The sequence below is a fragment of the Furipterus horrens genome, unplaced genomic scaffold (genome assembly GCF_987537825.1).
Source record: "Furipterus horrens unplaced genomic scaffold, mFurHor1.1.pri manual_scaffold_3, whole genome shotgun sequence".
NCBI lineage: Eukaryota > Metazoa > Chordata > Mammalia > Chiroptera > Furipteridae > Furipterus > Furipterus horrens.
In genome coordinates this window covers 56,041,913-56,061,395 of record NW_028327173.1, presented here as the reverse complement: position 1 = coordinate 56,061,395, position 19,483 = coordinate 56,041,913, and the positions used below count along the sequence as shown (strand labels likewise).

At 41.0% G+C, this 19,483-nt stretch overlaps 1 protein-coding gene across 1 annotated transcript in view; it reads right to left on the bottom strand.

The window, feature by feature from the left end:
• ST6GALNAC3 (ST6 N-acetylgalactosaminide alpha-2,6-sialyltransferase 3) overlaps positions 1-18,776 on the bottom strand; it is a 518,021-nt gene extending 499,245 nt beyond the window's left edge. The window contains exon 1 of the mRNA XM_090271687.1: positions 18,658-18,776. Within this exon, the coding sequence (XP_090127813.1) occupies positions 18,658-18,675 (18 nt within the window). The 5' untranslated portion in view covers positions 18,676-18,776. The remainder of the gene's footprint in view (positions 1-18,657) is intronic.
• Between the last annotated feature and the right edge of the window lie 707 nt (positions 18,777-19,483).

The window sequence follows — 19,483 nt, the reverse complement described above, 5'->3', positions numbered from 1 at the left end:
TTTGTAATATCCAATTGGTTTCTTCATCAATTAATGAGTTTAGTAAAATCTCTGACACTTGTTCATTTTATACTTGTATAAAAGCAATGATTTTACTTTAAAAAAATGATCTTTTAACATCATTAAGGCTGAAGATACATGTTTTATGCCCTATCAATTTCACTCCCAGGCACACAATCAGTGCACATTTATGTGCTCGTAACATCATTATTTAGAATAGTTAAACCCAAAAACACCCTACATATGTATCAATGGTCAAGGGGATAAACAAACTGTGGTATATTCAAATAATAAAGTACAGCAAGTAAAATAAATGAATGACAGCTATACATCACCACAGGGATTAACCTCAGAAAGAGTTTAAATAAAATGAAGAGCATAACTTTACTGTATGACTCCATCTATATGAAATTCCAAACAGATACAAAACCAAACCACAATGTTTAGCAATATAGTTAGGCGACAAAACTTGTAGGAACAACTTCTTTGCTTTTCTTTATAAAGTCAAGACAGTGTCTCTTTGGGGGGAGTGACAGAGGGAGGACTGGGAAGAAGGAGGGCTTCCAGGACACCTGCAATGTCTTCACCTCGGAATTGGTAACAAGCATAAACATATTCGCTTTATGATAACCCACTGGACTACTTAATTGTTTCATAAACTTTTCTTAATGTGCATTATCTTGCACAATAAAGAAAACGTTTTAAAAAAAGACTTTGGGGAGTGAAAGAACCCAATAGTCACTTAGAGACAAGAGCTACAGTATTCACTGTATTGTCCAACAAGCAAGTTTTCCACATTAATATTCCAAGTCATTAAAGAAATGGCCTTCAGAGACTATTTTCTAATCCCATAAAGCAGTAAAATAAATGCAATAAGATGCTGAAAAGACAAGAAGCCTAACAGTCCGGCGCCAGGACTGTTTTATTCTTAAGAGGCTTGCCAGGTTCACAAACTGAGTCTTTTCAGGCAAAAGTTAAAGTTTAATCTTCATCCTCTTTCCCTGAAAACAGAAAACTAACTGGCAGCTGAAAGAAATTAGCACCTGCATCTAACTCATTTCAAGAGAAAATTGTTTTCTTTCCAGCTCCCCTGTCACCTGATACATCCCTTCTGCATGCATTAGGCAGCAGTGACAGCGCCTTTATCATCAGCATTGGTAATCATCGCTTAGGTAACCAAGCCCCCCCACCCCGGGACCCGCCACCCACCAAGGGGCTCCAGCTCTGAGTTCACCAGGCAGAGTGGGCACCATCCCCGCACATGAGGGGATGAAAGGTTATAAAATTCAACTAACACCCCTCCAAATTCACGTTTTGATGCATTTGTCAGAGTGTTGTAAGGGCACATCTGAGGGCCCTATAGCAAAGACGGCACCACATTTACAGACATCCAATTTCATTCAGCCCTGAGCGGAGACAGGTTGAAGATGGGGGTTGGGGGGTGCAACTGAGGGGAGAGGAAGGAAACTGTATAATCATCTCTTTTGCTCTTGGCTTCACTCCTCTACTACTCAACACTGGAATACTAACTCCTTTCTTTTCAGGAATAAAAACAATAATAGTTATCATTGATTGAACAGTTTCTTTGTGCCAAGCACTTTACATCAAGTATCTCATTAAATCTTCTTCTTCGCGATAGTCCTTACAAGCAGGCAGCTTTGTCTTCATTTTCAAGGAGGAACCTGAAGCTCAGAGAGATCATGTGAGGTGTCCAAGATCACACCTCACGAGGAGCACCTGCAGAAAACTGCTATCCTCCCCACCCTCCTGACCTCTCGTCCTGGCAAGGAATTGCCCCAAAGGGTAACGAATTAACCACAGTCTGCCTAGACCTCTCCAACACTGAAATGATATATAAAGTTGCCATGAGTGATTAAAAAAAGAAAGAGTAATAAAATTTCTTACACCAGAGACTATTTAAACAATAAAAATTATTTTCCTTCGCATTGGTCTTGACAACAAAGAGAGGAGGAGATATGATTATTCTGCCTCATTTAGAAACAGGGAAACAAAGTTTCAAAATGGTTTGCTAACTGCCCCGCAGATCCTAGTGCTAAAAACAATGGGATGAGGACCCCAACTGACTAGAGTCCTCCTCTATCTCACGTGCTAATAGATGATCACTGGGTGTGCACATGTGTGACTCCTACAGGTGTAAGTGTGACCAGAGACCACATGGATGTTTATAACTTATGGAGAAGCCCTCAATAAATGTTAGCTATTGCCCTGGCTGGTGTGGCTCAGTGGATTGAGTGCTGGCACGTGGATCAAAAGGAACGTTAAGGTCACTGGGTTGTGGGCCAGGTCCCCAGTTGGAGGCGTGCAAGAGGCAACCAATCGATGCATCTCTTGCACATCACTGTTTCTCTTCCTCTCTTTCTCCCTCACTTCCCCTCTCTCTAAAAGTAAAATAAATAAAATCTTTAAAAAAACGATTATAATAAATGTTAGCTATTATCATCATTGCCCCTAATTCCTCAGGCTACAAATCTGCATTCTTAAATTAGCACACAAATTCATTGGTATTTGGTCACCATCTACCTCATCCATATCATCTTCAACACTTGAGCCAGGGCCAAGGACTGGCAGTTCACCCTGACCATGATCCCCTCAGCTCCACGCTTTTGTCCTCACTGTTACCTCTGCCTAGGACTTTTTCTTGTCTGCGACTCTCCTCGCTTCCCCAACTGGGTAACTCCCCTAAGCTTCTTTGACTCCTCTTAACATAGTCAGCTGCTACCCTGGGGCTCCTGGGGCCAATGTCTGCCTCTGTCAGAGCCTGGGTCCCCTGTGATGACTATGCTCATGTCCTTACTCCTTCCAACTCACAGCTCTGGTATCTTGTTGACCTCTGCCTCTTCATAGGAAGTTCTCAGGGAATGCAGAGACAGAACTCAGGCAGTCTCAGGTTCTAGCCCCAGTTAGATTATGAGGGACGATTTTTTGCCAACGTGATGGAAATTCTCTCCTATCTTTCTACATTTCCCTTTACAGCAATCCAGGAAAGGCTAAAAAGCAGCTTCTCATAAAACAGTCCATAAAACTGTATGGGGTAATTAAGTGTCACCAGCCCACAGAGTGCCACGTGCAGATAAGCAGGGCTGAGGGACTGCCTTCCTTCCACATGCTTGAGAGCTTCCTCTTTCTTTTTTTTTTCCCAGTGAAGTTATACAGAACAAATGTTTTAGCATTTCCACTTAATTCTCGCTTATTTTTAGGCTATAATTTTTCACAGCGGTAAGAATATACAATTCTTGCCCTATCCAAGTCTTCCCTACTGATTTCCTACAAAACCTAATTGGAAACCATACGTATCACTCAACCCAAAAAGCAAAGCTAAATCCAAGGAATTCAACAAAGATAAGTCACACCTCCTGTCTCTAAAGACAGGCCTAGAGATAAAGAAGGTGGAGGGGCCTTCCTTTAAGAATATGAGATACAGGAAGCCAAAGAACGTAAATGAAAGAGTGCAAGCTTAAAGCCAGGCAGTCTGGATTTGAATCGCAACCCTGCCGCACACCATTGAGTGACCTTGGACAACTCACCAGGGCAGGACCAGCTATGCAAGACAAAAATGCTGAGCCCCTTTTTAAAATTATGAAGCATTTTTAGACAGCAACTGCAGAACATTGTATCAAGTGTGGGGCTCTTGTAGACATGGGTCCTGTGATCACATATGTCACCTGTACCAGGAAGCCATCTCTTAATCTGGCCTCTAGGAATCTGTTTCCTCCTCTGTGAAAAGGCAGGATAACAGTACCCAGTTTGCAGGGCTGTTGTGAGGATCAGATTAGAAAATTCCAAAAGAAATGCTTATAAGAACACCTGGCACACAACAGAAAAATATTAGCTTTTGGCATTATTATGAAACACTATAACTAAGGCATTAATATTCAATTACAGAGGAATTCTTTACTTTATCAAGGACTTAGCAACAAGGTCCTTCAAATAGCAAACTTCCTACTTAATTTTGAGTTCACAAAAGACTGATATCTATACTATTTCACACACACACACAAAAAAAAAAAATATTAAGTAAAATAAAGTATGTCTTTAATTAGAGAAACAACCGCAAGATAGAAAGATGGGCTTCAGTTAAAATGACCCCAGAGATGTTTCTATTTAAGGCCTGTAAGAAAAGAGATCTCTTCTCTGTTCCTACCTATGATTCTGACATGACTACAGGATAGTGGTATGTCTACAACAGGGCTGGGGATAAGAGCACCAATTTTGGAGTCAGTCAGAACTGAGACTTAAGATTCCCTGGTGCTAAATACACTCTATGACTTATTTAAAACCTTAACTTCTAAAAGCCAGTCATGTCTTCATTAGCAATACAAACTAACAAGGACTTAAAAATAAGCTGTTGCTTCATGCCACCATATCTTTGCATGGGCTATTCTTTCTGCCTGAAATGAATTCATTCAATCATTCATCTTTTTGTTCACTGCACTGTGCTAGATGCTAGGTACATAGTGATGAAAAAAATAATCATGATCCTTACCTCCTCAGTCTTTTCACTGATGGGTAAACAAACAAATACACATGCGATCACATATTAGAAAGGGCTATGCACACAATATGCAGGAAAGCATAAGAGGGGATATCAGGAGGAGCTACATTTCATTGGCACAACCAGCAAGGACCTGCCTGAGGCAATCAATTTTAATTTGGGACCTGACAGGTAGGAAGAAATAGCGCCAAAAAGCACATGGGAGCAAGGTATGGCAGGTGGGGAAACAAACAGCTCTGCCTCACTACAGAAATGAACTGACGTGGTTCAAGAACTGGATGGAATAAAAATGAGCAGGGGACCAAGGTGCAGGAGATGCTCTGTCAAGAATAAGCAGGACCAAGACCATGACCACTGTGGGCCATAAAAAGGAACTGAGATTTTGTCTTAAATGAATTGGAAAACCACCAGCCACCAAAAGGTTTAGACATGGAACTGCCATAATCTGATTTACTTTGTAAAAGATCACGCTGGCTGCCCTGTGAAGTTACCCAGGGGGGGAGGCGGTGCTGGGGGGCAGCAGGAAGAACACCCAGGCAGAATGATGAGCTCATGCTCAAATACAAATACCACCTCCACAAGGAAATTAATTTCACCAGGTCTGAACACCCATGTGGGCCTTTCTCAAATGGGATCGATTCAAAATTCTTCAAAGGCAAAAAAATTTTTAATAAAGCAATTTTTTTTTAGTTCCACAAGCTCCTTGAAGTGGGTTAATTTCATATTAAAATGAATTCCAATAGTCCCAAATGATTTGCTGCACTAGGAGGTAACCACCAACATGGGAAAAAACACGGTTTTTGTCCATATGCACATTTGGTACATACACAGACATCAGAGCTAAACCTCCTGTATTGGAATCTCACCACTGCTAAAAATAGTTTGGCAATTTTAACCACTCTGTGCCTCAGTTTCCTTATCTTGAAAACTAGGGATTAAATGAGCTAATAAGTGTAAAGTGCAGAAAATAGTGCCTAGGCCTTACTGATTATAGTAAATGTTAGCTACTAATAATGATAATTATAAAAATAAATTGGTCACACAAACTTTCTACTCACTAACCACAGGACCTTGGGCAAAAAACTTAAAAGTTTCTCTAAGCCTCAGTTTCCTCACAGGTGAAATAGATATGGTAGCAACAGCATTTTTCTAACAGAATTGTTGAATATTGCGGAAACCATGTGTATGTCTTAAAGACAGTACCAACCATAAAGTTAGTGCCCAGAAAATCTGTACTAATGTTATTTTATTAAAAGTTATTAATAATGTGGGCAAGTTACAAATGTTTGTCTATGTATGATTCTAGGAATATATTCTATTACATATGTATATTTTACTTTGACTAATCTTCTTTCAAATCCTACTCCTTCCTTTAACAGCTGTACAATGTTAGGGAGGTTAATTAGAAAAGCCTTAATTTTCTCACTTATATGAGGAATTTATAATAGTATCTACCTATGAGCTTGTAAGGATTAAATGATAATACAAAAATATAAAGCCCCAACACAATACCTTGAAGCACTCAGTAAATGTACGCTATGGTCAAAATTAATGTTATTATTCATATGACCCTAACTTCCCTTAAGAAGAAATAAAGCTTCGTTTAATTCCCTTCATTCCCTTGCCCCCTCCTCTCACCTACAATACTTGAATTCTCTCCAAGTGCTTGATAATAAACTCCCTTTTCACAAGTCTTTATTTGCTGAAGAGAGAAAAAGGCCAAGCACAGACCCCTTTAACCCATACAAATCTAGAAGAATACATAGTGAGTTTCAATCATTCTAATACAGGAATTTGGAGTAATATGTGGTTTGTCTGTCATTTCTTAAATAAGGTTTCAATATCCAGGGTCAAAGATGGGTGAGAGGAAAACAAATTTTACCAACAAGTTAAAAGTCATGTGAAGAAATCTTGGCTCAGCTCAAGCCATCAACCAGGTTTCCGGGGTTAAGCAGCATAGTAGAATTAAATACACATTAAACCAGCCAAGGAGCAAATAATTAAGTGATATAAACCAGGTTAGGAGAGAGAGATTCTCTTACACCCAGCTGAAAGAATGAGAGGAACAATAAATAAGGCAGCAGGCATAAGGTGGCAATGGTTCAGGTATTTGCCATTTCTGGGAAATAAATTTTCTCCTAGAAATGCAAGAAGAGGAAAGGAGGACAACAAGGTCAGGAAGGTCAGCCATAAAAGAGAAAACACAGGTAGTAAGCAGTAAAGTCAGCCTTCAGGCCGTGGTGAGGAAGGTGTGCAGGATATCATTGGGCTGTCATAAAGGCCATGTCACTAATTTTACACCAGGCACAGAAATGAGCCACATTTTTGTGAATTCCTAGTGAAACAGCTTACATCCTGGGCCTCTGCAAGAGGGCTTTCTCTACTTGGTGACAGAGTTCTGTAAGTCTTCCCTTCTACAGGGCTGAGATTATGGTCTTTTAGACGGACTAGCTAACGATCCCTATGGCACCTGTGTTAAGGAAGGGCCCCAGAGGCCAGACATGGGGGGGGGGGGTCAGAAAAATGGGCTGAACAATAAATAAAAACATAAAAATAGAGAGCAAGGAGATAGCAAGAGGGAAAACTTCAGAGATTTACTTTCTTCTTTATGCCAGAGGTTTCTAATCCTTTTTGTTACATACTAAAATCTCAAGAAGGCTATGAGTCATCAACATGAAAAAATAAAGCTATCCTCTTTCACCAATCTTTGCTCTCCCCATTCCTAATCCTTAAATAATGACTTTTTAAATATTTGACTGCCTAAGCCAATAATTAAGATGGTAAACTAACACTAATGCACTGACTTTTGCAACCAAAGGCAGTGTGGTATGACTACAGAAGCTGTTCCCTGCACCCCCGGGTCTCCTTGTTAGCCAGCAGAGAAATGGGGGACAATAGAACAAGAAAGGGTTTGACATACAATCAGGAGGGACCAAACTCCTGGTTTACAAACCATCAAAAACTGATTTTGAAACTGATTTGAAAGAAATGAGATTCCAGGAATGCATGATGGATGCCACTGACGAGGGGTTCGTTTCAGCCCCAGGCCCTTCCTCCTGGGCACACAGTCACGTGCATTTCAACACTCATGGTGCCCTGAGCTCCGTGACATCAGAAAGCTTGGGTTTAATGAAAAACTGAAAAACAATGGAGGCAGAAACCAAATGATTACAATGCTCAAGAGCCGATTAGAATGCACTTGACTTAAATTTCTAAATTGACTTATTGTTTCAGTCAATTGGGGAGCGCATGGGCTTGAAGCCTTCCATAACTCAACAACTTTTCATTGAGCCTGATGAAGTATGTCAGGACTACTCAGAATGTGGTCCATGGAGGGCACCATCAGACATGCCCTGGAAGCCTGGGCCCCACCCCAGACGAAGAGAATCATAAACTCCAGGGGTGGGGCTTAGCAATCTCCCGTGTAACAAGGCCTTGAGGGGTGTGGGGGGAAATTCTGGTACATTTCAAGCTGAACAGCACTGTGGTCAGCGTATCTGTTAGAAGCAACAGACTTAGGGACTAGACTTTGTAGTCTGAATTCCAGCCCCACTGTGCAGCTTTGGAATTTTTTTTTTCCTCTCTAAGCTTCAGTCTCTTCTTCCACATAGAGTTCTTGGCTCCATGCTCAATAAACATCCTTTACATTCACAATGTGGGGCATCAGGGCTAGTGCTGGCCACCCATGGGGAACCCTGCAGTGCCCCCTCACCCTGGCTCCTACAGTCTACTGAAAGAACTGGTCCAGCACTGGGGTTGGCTCGGTTCCTTTGTAAAGAGATAAATATTTAGAAGGGATTAAGCAAAAAGAAAAAGAAAAAGAAAAAGGAAAAATAAAAAACCCATAAACAATAGTATGGTGATTACCAGAGGGGAAGACCTAGGGGGAGTTAGAAAAGGGCATAAAAGGGGATAAACAGTGATGGAAGGGAGACTTGACCTGGAGTGATGAACACACAATACAATATACAGATAATGTATTCTAGAACTGTCCACATGAAACCTATATGATTTTATTAACCAATGCCACCCCAATGAATTCAATAAAAAATAAAATATATTTATTTTGTGGGCCATACAGTCCACATGTCCCCTTCTCGACTCTGCCACTGCAGCACGGATGCAGACACAAGCAATAGGAAATGAATAAGTATGCTGTGTTCCAGTAAAACCTTATTTGTGAACAATGAAGTTTGAATTTCATACATGTTCACATGTCATTCGATCTTACTCTCCTTTTGATTTTTTTCAACCATTTAAAAATGCAAAACCAATTCTTAATCATGGGCTATAAATAAACAGGCAGCAGGGATGTTTGGTCCAAGGGCTGCAGTTTGTGGACCCCCCAATTTTTTTGCATTAGCAAAGTTGTGAAATATATGAACTACAATGTCCTCATCTATCAGGTGAAAGTAATAATGCCCAACATAAAATTTTGTGAGTTAATTAATATCTGGCAAGCTGTCATTATTATAGTGAAATGTTCATCTCATGAAAAAATGCTAATGCTCTATGATCCAGGAAGACTAGGTAAAGCAGGGCAGGAATACAATGCAGATATATAGGCAAAACAGAGCTGCAGGTTTACAAACTGATTTGCTCCAAGCACCATTGCACATACATCTATTAGCATATTGCTGAGTTTATATATGCCCAAATAAGCAGTTTAAAAAAAAAAGCAAACTATACAAAGCAATTCCATTACCTTACTCTCTTGACTTAAAAGAAGACATGTGGTTTATTCTGGATATCGAAATTGTTGCCATATGTGATCACCCTCCTGGAGCAAAAGAATGACTCAAATAAAAGTGTATGAAGTCTGTCTCTGACCTCAAAGCCTCCAGGAGTTCACACTACCACACTGAGACCAAAGCACCACTCCCTTGGGAAAATTCACAGCTGCTCAACATCTGGGGGGCCAACCAGGCTCAGGATATGGAAAAACCTGGGACTTCATTTTCAGATGAAATTTCAAAGGCTCATCAAAGGCTCCAATAGGTCCTTGGTTATAGCACTCATTAATCAGCCGTCATTTGCTTTCCTTTGGCTGCCAAGAATCTGACCAACAGAGGTGTCCTCCCCTCCTGTTCCCTACCCGTGACAATCCTTTCCTCCGCCCCCTTACACTGCTCTCATTGCCTCCAAGTTTATCAAACCCCTCTGATAAGGAGGATGAATCGCTGTCCGGTTCAGCAGCTGCTGCTCACATGTGGCTGTTGAGCACTTGAAACATGGCTGGTGTCACATTTTTATTTCATTTTATTTTACTTTACAATTAAAAACCGATACTTGACTCAACTCGTAGAAAACTTCTAAGCATCTTTAGAGCAACTTGGGAATGTGAATCTATTTTTTTTTTACTGTAAATTTTATAAACTCCAATGACAGATCAAGTATTTCTGGTGAAAATTTAGCATCCAAATTGAGATATGCTATCATGGCAAAAAATACACCGGGTTTTGAAGACTTATGAAAAAATATATAAATAGCCCATTAATCGTTCTGATATGGAAATGTTGAAATGAAAATGTTTGGGATATATTGGGTTAAGTAAAAATATTGTTTAATTAAACTCTGCCTGTTTCTTTTAATATGCCTCTTAGAAAATATAAAAATGCATAAGTGGCCTGCATTATAGTTCTACTAGACAGCACTGCTACAGAGCATTAAATAAAGGTATTATTATCATCATTCATGTTCGTCACAAAGACAGAATCAGACTCAGAATCAGTCCAGCTCTGACCTCTGCACCCTGCAGTCCTCTGACTGCCCACACCCTGGAGGACAGCCCTTCTTTCCTGGTTACCATTTCCCCTGATGGATAAGGCAAATCCTTCACAAATACAGACTTCTACTTCTCCCTCCTTAATGATCAGAGCATTGTTGGGACCAAGAACACCAATCAATGGCACCAGGAGTGGTAGCCTTGCTCTCTGCTCGTGTGTACCCCACTTGTCCTAAGGGGGGAAATGGTTCCAGGACAGTCACTTGCTCACTTCAGTCCTAAAATCTAAGATGAGCTCCTTGCGTCCATTTTAATCCTGCATCACGACTCATTCCCAACGTAGGACATATACATTTTATTTCCAATTCCCTTATGATCATGATATTCTCAAAGAAAGATGCAAATACTGCTTTTCATAACCGACCAAATAAGTTTTTCCTTTGCGTCTGGTAAATGCACAGCTAATAAATTCACTACGAAACAAAATAGCCTTTGAAATTTGAGAGACGTCCTTTCCAGAAAAGGGTTTTACATGCAAAACTTTCCAAATCTGAGAAAATACTAAAGATAGGATTGAATGAATGTAAGTGCATATTTCTATTTATATTCACTATGCATATGGGGAGACACACACATTTTATTTTACACAAACACTACAGTGACTCAAGTACAAGGATGCCTCTTTTCCTGGCGCCTGAGCAATCACTTTAGGACTTAACGTTCCCCAATTGTCCCAAGTTCCAGATGTTGTGAGCCCCCACCCCACCACATCACACAGGAAATGAGAGTCAGGCCAGGAGATTCAGAGTGTGGGGCAACTGGTCCCTCTGAGAATGTTACCGACCCTGACACTGCTGTTTAGTGAAGTCTCTGGACACCCTAGGCCAAGGTCTCTCTGATTTAATGACTTTAAATTCATTTAATATCAGAACCAGAGCCTACTCTCAACCCTTGAGCTGAGAAACAGAAGAGTGAAAGCACAGATCACCCCTTCACCTCATCCTAGGAGGCATTTCCTTAGAACTACCTCCCTGCCAGAGCTGCTAACAAGGAGAGGAATGAACCAGTTTGGGGGTTAGCTCCTCTCCCGTTCCCAGCCCTGGCAGGGGTGCTAATTGGCAGTAAAATGCATACATGGTGTACATCAGAATGGCCAGGAACAGACAGGATCTGGATAATTCATAAACGGAATAATGAGCCTCTTAATAGCCAGAAGCTAACTGCAGTTCTTAGTAATGGGATTCAGGTAGCACTTGTAAATCTACCCTCTCCAATTAAAAAAATGCCGGCCTCTCCTTTTCCCTGAAGCCAGGAAACAGAAAACAACTCATCTTCCTCCCAGCTCTTGGGCACAAGTATGTGTGAAATTCTCACAAACAAACAGACATCTTCCTCCTGCGGAGGAGCTTTCATAACTTTCCCTCAGCTTTCCCCAAATCTAAACCCTGCTTTCTCCCACCAGTCCCCAAGATACATTTCCGGGATTCAAGCTGCTGTTTAATTATTAAGAATACTAATAATAATGTTGCCATATGGGCACAGTGCATTCTGCTTTACTAAGTGCATTAACAAGCATTATTTCTTCTGGACTCCAACACCACCCCAGGGGGGATCCAGGCTGGGGAGCCTGAAGCATATACAACTTGTGGGTCTCTTGAAGAAAATGAATATAAAGTCGTAAATACAGAATACCAGGGCCTCTTCCCAGAGCCTTGAAGGGACCCTAAAGGTCAGGGTAAATCCAAGTCTCTACCAGCCCTCTCCACTCCCCGAAGACACATGTGCATCTTTTAGGCAAGGCGTTAGGACGGAGTCGCGTGACTCACCCAGGGTCAAAGAGCTATTCAGTTAGAGGCAGAATTAAAACTTTATCTCTCCAGTTTCTGTGGCCCTTCTATTTCCGCTAGTTCCTCTGTCACAAAGGAAACTGAGAAAGGAACAAATAAAGACAACACAGCTAAAAGTGATTCCCACCAGGCGGATATTAGGAAAGCTGTCTAGACTGAGTACTGCAGGGGTAGACGGTGACATAAACTGAAGGCCCCTACAATCACTGAATTGGCACGGAAGGAAAAGGACACAGTACAGAACCACACAGAGCTGGGGTCAACCTCATCTTCACCACTTGCTAACCATAGGACCTGGGGTCAGTTACTCACCTTCTCTGAACCTCAGTATCTTCATTAGTAATAAAAGTTTATATGAAATGATGCATGTAAAGCACTTGCACAGGACACCCAGCCTGAACACTCTAGGTATTCAATAAATAACTATTATCATTGCTACTGTTATCAATTCGCCCAAAGAGCATTGCTTTAACACAAGCGACCCATTCCCCAAGGTGTGCTAACGGAGGTTGCAAAAACATCTGCTCTGTCACCATTAAGACTGAGAATTAGTCCAGGCAGCTACTGAGACTTCAGCATTTCTTGGGCAGCAGGAAGAAATGTCACAAAATACTTATTAGACAAAGTGGTTGGTCTGTTCTGCTTGCTGGGGTTTTCTTAGAGTTTCAGACTTATAATGTGTGTACCTGTGGGGTCTCTGTGGCTTTGCAGTCAGTCTCAGTGAAGCCATATTATTTTCAAACGCTTCGAGACCTCCTAGTTTGAGAACCAGAAACTGTGGTTGTGGGTGCTGGTTTTTCTGTTTTGTTTTCTGCTTTTGCTTTTTTGTTTCCATTCACTGGAGGAACCAAAATGATCACAACAACAAAAAGACAAGCCACTACTATTCTTCCCTTCATTCTTCCTTCAAGTCCACTTCTGTTTCTCCTTTCCCTAGATTTCAAATAGGTTCCAGATTTTATTTGAGGAGCAGTAACTGATCTACAAAAAACAAACTGAGAAGGATCTCAAGGACCAAATTAACTGATAAACTCTAATCGACTTGCTGCAGGTTAGAGTGAAAAATCCATGCTATGTTCATGAAGAATCCAGCTGTTTAAACAGGAGGACAGGTTAGGCCCATGTCCATAATAGGCATTTCAAAAGAATTTAATAACACCGTGTATACATTCAACAAACATTTAGGGAACACTTTACCGAGAGCCAGGCTAGCTCATATTGATACCAAGCTGCACAAGACAAGGCTTTTTCTGCCTCAAGGCTCAGTTGGGTAACCACCAACACCCCCATCCATATACTCCCATATCACTAGGTATGCCTTTCAAAATATTTTGTGTACTTGGAATTACTAGTTTAATGATTTGCCTCCTCATTGAGTCTGTTATCTTACTTAAGGCAAGACTAGTATTCATTTACTGACGCTTCATAAACACTAGCTGATCATTGACCTACTGAAGGCCCCTGCCCTTTATGAGTTATGGTCAAACAAAAGAGCTGGCATGTAACCAAACAGTTGACAGTACAGGGTAATACACACTGCTACAGAGATAAGAACTAGGACCATGGGAGCACAAAGAAATCCTGCTGAAGCAGGAGAAGGCTTGAATACAGATGTGATACTGTAATAAGAATTAAAAGGTGAGTAGAATTTCTGTCAGGAAAGGAAAAGTAACAGAAAGGGAATTTCCCTGCAGAGAAAACTGCATGTAGCATAACAACTCACAGCTAAATAGCATCAGGGACTTATCATATGCCAGGTTCTAGTCTATTTAAATTAGCTCATTTATTTCTCATAAACTTAAGAAGTAAGCATTAGTTTTGCTTCTATTTCACAGATGTGGAAACTGAGGCTCAGAGGTCTCACTGCTGAAACAGTGTGGTCTGACATCAGAGACCATGCTCTCAATTCCTAGGCTACAACGGCACAGAGCCATGAAAGGAGATGCTACATGTACAGACTTGGGATACGTTTAGATAAGTGTCTGGACCATGGGTAAGTAGTAGGTGGTGAGGCCAGTTCCTGGGCAGAGCCAGATTCTGAAGGAACTTGAATGCCAAGCTAAATAGTTTGGTTTATCCCGTAGCAGTTGGGGAGCAAAGACAAGCATTTAGGCCTACAAATGTTTTTATCAGCACTCTACTTCAGCACAACACTCTGAGAGTGATGTGGAAGATGGGTGAGATTCTGAGGAGCCTAAAGGAAAGGAGGCTGCTTCAAAAGACCAAATACTAGGCTCTGGGAAAGGTAGAGGGAGTAAAAAATAAAAATTAATGAACAGATTTGAGAGATGCTCCTGAGATAGAATTGATGCGATGTGATGAAAAATTAGGTCTGGGTTAGGGGAAGGAAGAATAAATGAGAAGATATCAAGTTCATAACTTGATATGAACATTCATCCCATTTTCCATCAATCAAGACAAATGTTATACAAGGACAGGTGCCTGGCAGAGAAGGTAACAGTAACTTCATCAGGCACCAGTCATTATTGTCTAACTGCTTCACATTTGTGTCAACAACCTGGCAAAACCGTAATCTTCTCCGAAGCAGAAATGATTTACAAGTGTCTTGTGCCCATATGTTCACTCAGTGTTCACTTCAGTGCTGAATAGGAAATAAAACTAAATACAACTCACCAAATATTTGTTAAATACAGAAAGTTTACAAGATACTACACTCAAAAAATACCTGCTGATCCAAGGTAGAAATCATAGAAGGAAATATGGACGGGTTTTAGTATATAAAATTTGAAGTTATCTGCAATTTACAAAAGAAGGAAAACAAATGACTGATATAAAAGTTTTACTTCACTGCTACTCAAATAAATACAAATTAAATATTTCCTTTGTCTATCAGATTTCATGGACGGAGACCGGTCCTTGATGTGATTGTTCACAATGGCAGTTACCCAGGAGAGCTGCCTAACCAAGAGCATGGCAAATAATGAACCTACTAAGACTTTTTTTTATAAAAGACTTGATTTATTTATTTTTAGAGAGAGGAGAAGAGAGGGAGAGAAACATCGATGCGAGAGAGAAGCATCAATTGGTTGCCTCTTGTACTCGCCCTGAGCCTACTAATAAGACTTTTTCACTGCATCTATAACTAGCCTATCCTTACTAATATGTAGATGTTCTCATCCAACCCCTAGAATAATCCACTTGAGGGACGCATGTTCATCTGCACCCAGGCATTGAAATCAAGAAACTTATTTGTGGTTATACAATTAGTAAGTGGTGGAGCTATGACCAAAACCCACAGATTCCTGACTTCTCAGCCCATGCAAAGTGGAGTGGGTATGAATTCCGCAGTTAAATGATTACTGAGGTAATCAACATTCTGTTATGAGAACCAGCTCTATGCATGGGTAGAACAGGCCCTGGCCATGCACAATACCTTGAGGGAATAATTCTGGATGCCCCCCAAAAACCATCACCTAGCTGCCACAGCATGGGTTCTCCTCTCAGCTAGTCAGATGTTCCCATCATTAGGGTCGCTATTGTGTATGCAATAATGAGACTTTAATCAACCTGTCTATACATAGTTTTCTCAAATGTAAAAGATAATAACGTCTACCTCAAAAATCTATTGAGATGATTCTATTTTTGTCCACAAAATAAAAGTGGCACTGTCTCAAAAGTTATCTTTGTAAAACCCAAGCTCCATCACAGTAAATACTATTTGATCTTCAAAACCGAGCTCCAATATCTTAAATGAGAAGCCTGTCTCTTGAGCATCCAATGAGAGTGTTCAGGGCTCTCTCCCTCCAGGCTTCTATTATGCCTTCCACTATGTTATTCTGCACGTTGTAACATAAATATTCATTTACTTTTCCATTCCCCTTACCATACCATATGCCACTTGAGAAGGGAGTCAATAGCTTATCCATCTCGTGATGCCAAGTCAAAGGTTGGCATATGGGGGAAATTTTGGTTTTAAAAAAAAGCCCATTATTTTACCCTTACAAAACCTTATCAGGCAGTTACAATAATTATCTGCATTTTACAACCTAAGCAAATTGAGGTTTCAAATTGCAGTGACTGTTTAAAACCATACACAGGAGATCAAGCTAACACTGAATCCAGGTCTCCAGACTCTCCACTCCATCAAATATGGCCTTTCAAAGACAACAACATGAAATGGCCCACCACAGACCATCTAGACCAGCAATTTCCAACCAGTGTGATTCAAGAATTTTAAAACATACAATACCTGATTATTTAGTCAGGGGTACTGAACTCTTTTCTGTTAGATTGTCAAATTAAAAAATGACAATAGCCAACACAATAATAGCTGTCTGGTGTGAATGAATCAAAATTATATCTATTTTTTGTCAGATTGGCAAAAACATATACCTTTTGGTGTGCTGGAGAATTTTAGTAATTATTTTATGTGTACCATGAGATGAAAAATGTTGAAAATTGCTGATCTAGACCATCATTGCACAAAGGCCCTTTGTTTCTCAAAGGTGGTAAGGGCTCTAAATGGTATAAAGACATCTTAGAAAGTTATCACCTGGGAAAACAGGGAACAGCATTAAAGTATAAGGAATGTTGGCAGATTTGGGTCTAACTCCAGGTTCACTCTGTCTTTAACCCTGCTGTCTTGGGCAAATCTCTTAAACTCAGGAGCTTCAGCTTCTTCATTTGTAAGATGGAGTTTTAAACAATGATATTCACCTTGCAGGGTTTGATGTAAGAATAAAAGAGTTATATGAGATGGGATGAGTATACAGATTAATTAAACTGTGGTTATTATTAAGTATGAGAAAATGGCACATGTTAAATGCCTGTACCACAAAGTACTTTTCATATGCTATCTTATTTCATCTCCACAACAACCCTGTGGAGTTGGTGTTATTACTTTGATCTTAGACTGAGGTAACTGAGACTCAAAGACATTTAAGAAACTTGTCCAAGGTCACACAGGTAGCAACTGGCAGAGCCGGCATTCAGACCAAGGTCTTTCCGAGTTCAAAGCCTTTGCTCGTTGCAGGTTACCTATAGGTAGCCCGGAATAGTTTCAGTGGAGGAATAATAAGGAAGACTCAGATATGCCCCAAATTGTGAGGTCAGTGTGAGGTGCTAGAAAGGTTGGATCAAATTCATGTGTAGCTTGGAATGTGCACTAAAACTGTTTGGAATATGTACAAGGTAAGGCAGGGAAGAAACAAAAAGGAAAGAAGACAGCCTGAACAATAAATGGCATGCTACTCAACTTCCTTTTCAGCTAATAAAACAAGAAATAGTAGAGATGATTCATATTTATAGTTCAGTCCTTGTGTTGTCTTCCATGTAAAAATCCTATATTGTAAAACAATGTATTATTTCCTCTTGATCTTGCGACTATTTGTTGTGTACCAGAAAATGTTTCAAAACCAAACAGGAAGCTCAGAAAAGTCAGAGGATATATCTGCTCTCCTTTACTCTAAGAAATGGAAACAAACTCTACTAGACTAGTCTCTTATTTGCATCATTAACACCAAGGCATGTTAGATGAGGTAACTAAAACACAAGTAGATGGCTTCAAATCATCTTAACAAAGACTATTTCACAATAACACAATTAAAAAATGTTGTTTTCTGGTGTTTCCCTCTGTTACACCCAGTTTCCCCAAGTTTGGAACAAATAGGCCTTTGCATTCTCCATTCAAGGCTCAAGAAACTGTCATGCTGTGAATGTTTTTGATTCATGCATTCAGGAGCTGGATTAGGCATGGGTAGGAACAGTAGTGCAAAACAAACAAACAAACTCTCTTCCTGTGGGATGTAAAGTTCTCCTCTTCCTGTGGGATGTCAAGTTCTCAAGTGAGGCACTCACACCAATTCCTCCCACCTGATGCCACAAGGCTGTGAACCCCAAAAGATGCTCAATCCAGGCTAAGAACCCAGACTTGGAGAAAGAAGACTCAACAAAGACAGGATGGCTGAGCAGATTCTAACAGGGAGTAAAATCATGTTGTTCAAATTTATAAGCACAAGGAGGGTTTGAAATTCTCTACGGAAAAATGCACCACCTGTGAACTTTTCCAAAGTAGAGCTAATAGTACATAGAGCTAACAGATCTCATAGAAAACTCATTCCTAAGGGACTACCTGTAAACTCAGAAGTTTGTCTTCACATGATCAAATGTTCAGCAGAACACCCCTCTGCTCACTCTTACCCCCATTTAAAGTGCTATACCCCTCACCACCAATAACCCCATACACTGCCACTCCTCCTCTCTCCGTGGCCCCTGAAAGGCCTCAGGCAACAAATCCCCAGGACCTGCGGGAGCACCCCTCTCCTCCCTGCCATCCCCATTATTCGGCACACAGCCCTGCTTTCCCCTGGAGCCAACAGTCTGCAGCTCCTTCAATGCAGGCGCGAGCAGACAGGAATGGTGGGAAAAGAGGCTGTGCAAGAAGCATGCTTCAGAATCTCCCCCATTAGCGTTTGCCAAAGGAACAAAAAGAAGATCAGTGCCAGGAAAAGACAACTGAGATGAGGATGCAGTGGGACCGCGGCTGACTCCGTGCCTCTTAGCAGTAGGGGGCTGGCCAACCACGCGTCAGAGCCACAGACCCGAGTCTTTACCTTCAGGATGCAGGCCATGACGCTCCGCTGACCCTCCTGCCACCGAGCAGTGGGCGCGCCTGAGTCAGGGGCAGTCCGGGCGACAGGCTAGAGGCTGGTACCGCGACAGGAGCGCTCCAGCCCACATTCCCGCAGATCCAAATAAGGGGACCGTGGAGCGAGCTGCACGGACACAGGCCCCGCCCCCTGGGCCTCGGGCCCGCCCCCGGTCCAGTCCACTGGCTGGTGGCCCACGAGGCCCCGCCCCCGAATCACGTGCCATCCCGGGCTCTGGCTGCCCATCGGTTCTTGCTACTTTTTCTTTTCTCTTTTATTTCTGAAAATGTTCTGTTGTTCAGTGTATGCAAAGTCAGCAGCAGGCTGGGGAAAGAGCGCGGTCTTTTTTTCTTGATTCGGCTTCCTCTAACAGGTCAAGAAAACTTGCACACATTTCACACGTTTTAAAAAGTTAAATGCGCTTGGACTCGCCTCTCTACAGGCATCATCAAAAGGTTCTTCAAAAGTAGCAAATGAAATTCTTCCTCGGCTGTTTAAGGATAAAAGCTTCACTCTGCTTAAAACTCGGTGGACTTTATTTTTTTAATAACTTTCCGTTAATAAAAGCACAAATAACCTATTAATTTAACCAAAGATATCATAAACCTGACACTGTATATTTTTGTACACACGTGCACATATACATATGTGTGTATTTGTATATATAATGCATTTCTCTTTTGTCCTTTAACCTTATGTATTTATGAAAATGTGTGTAAATATAAACACAGCAAATAGAATATATGTATACGAAAATACGTTCTCATATGTATACATTGATTATATATGT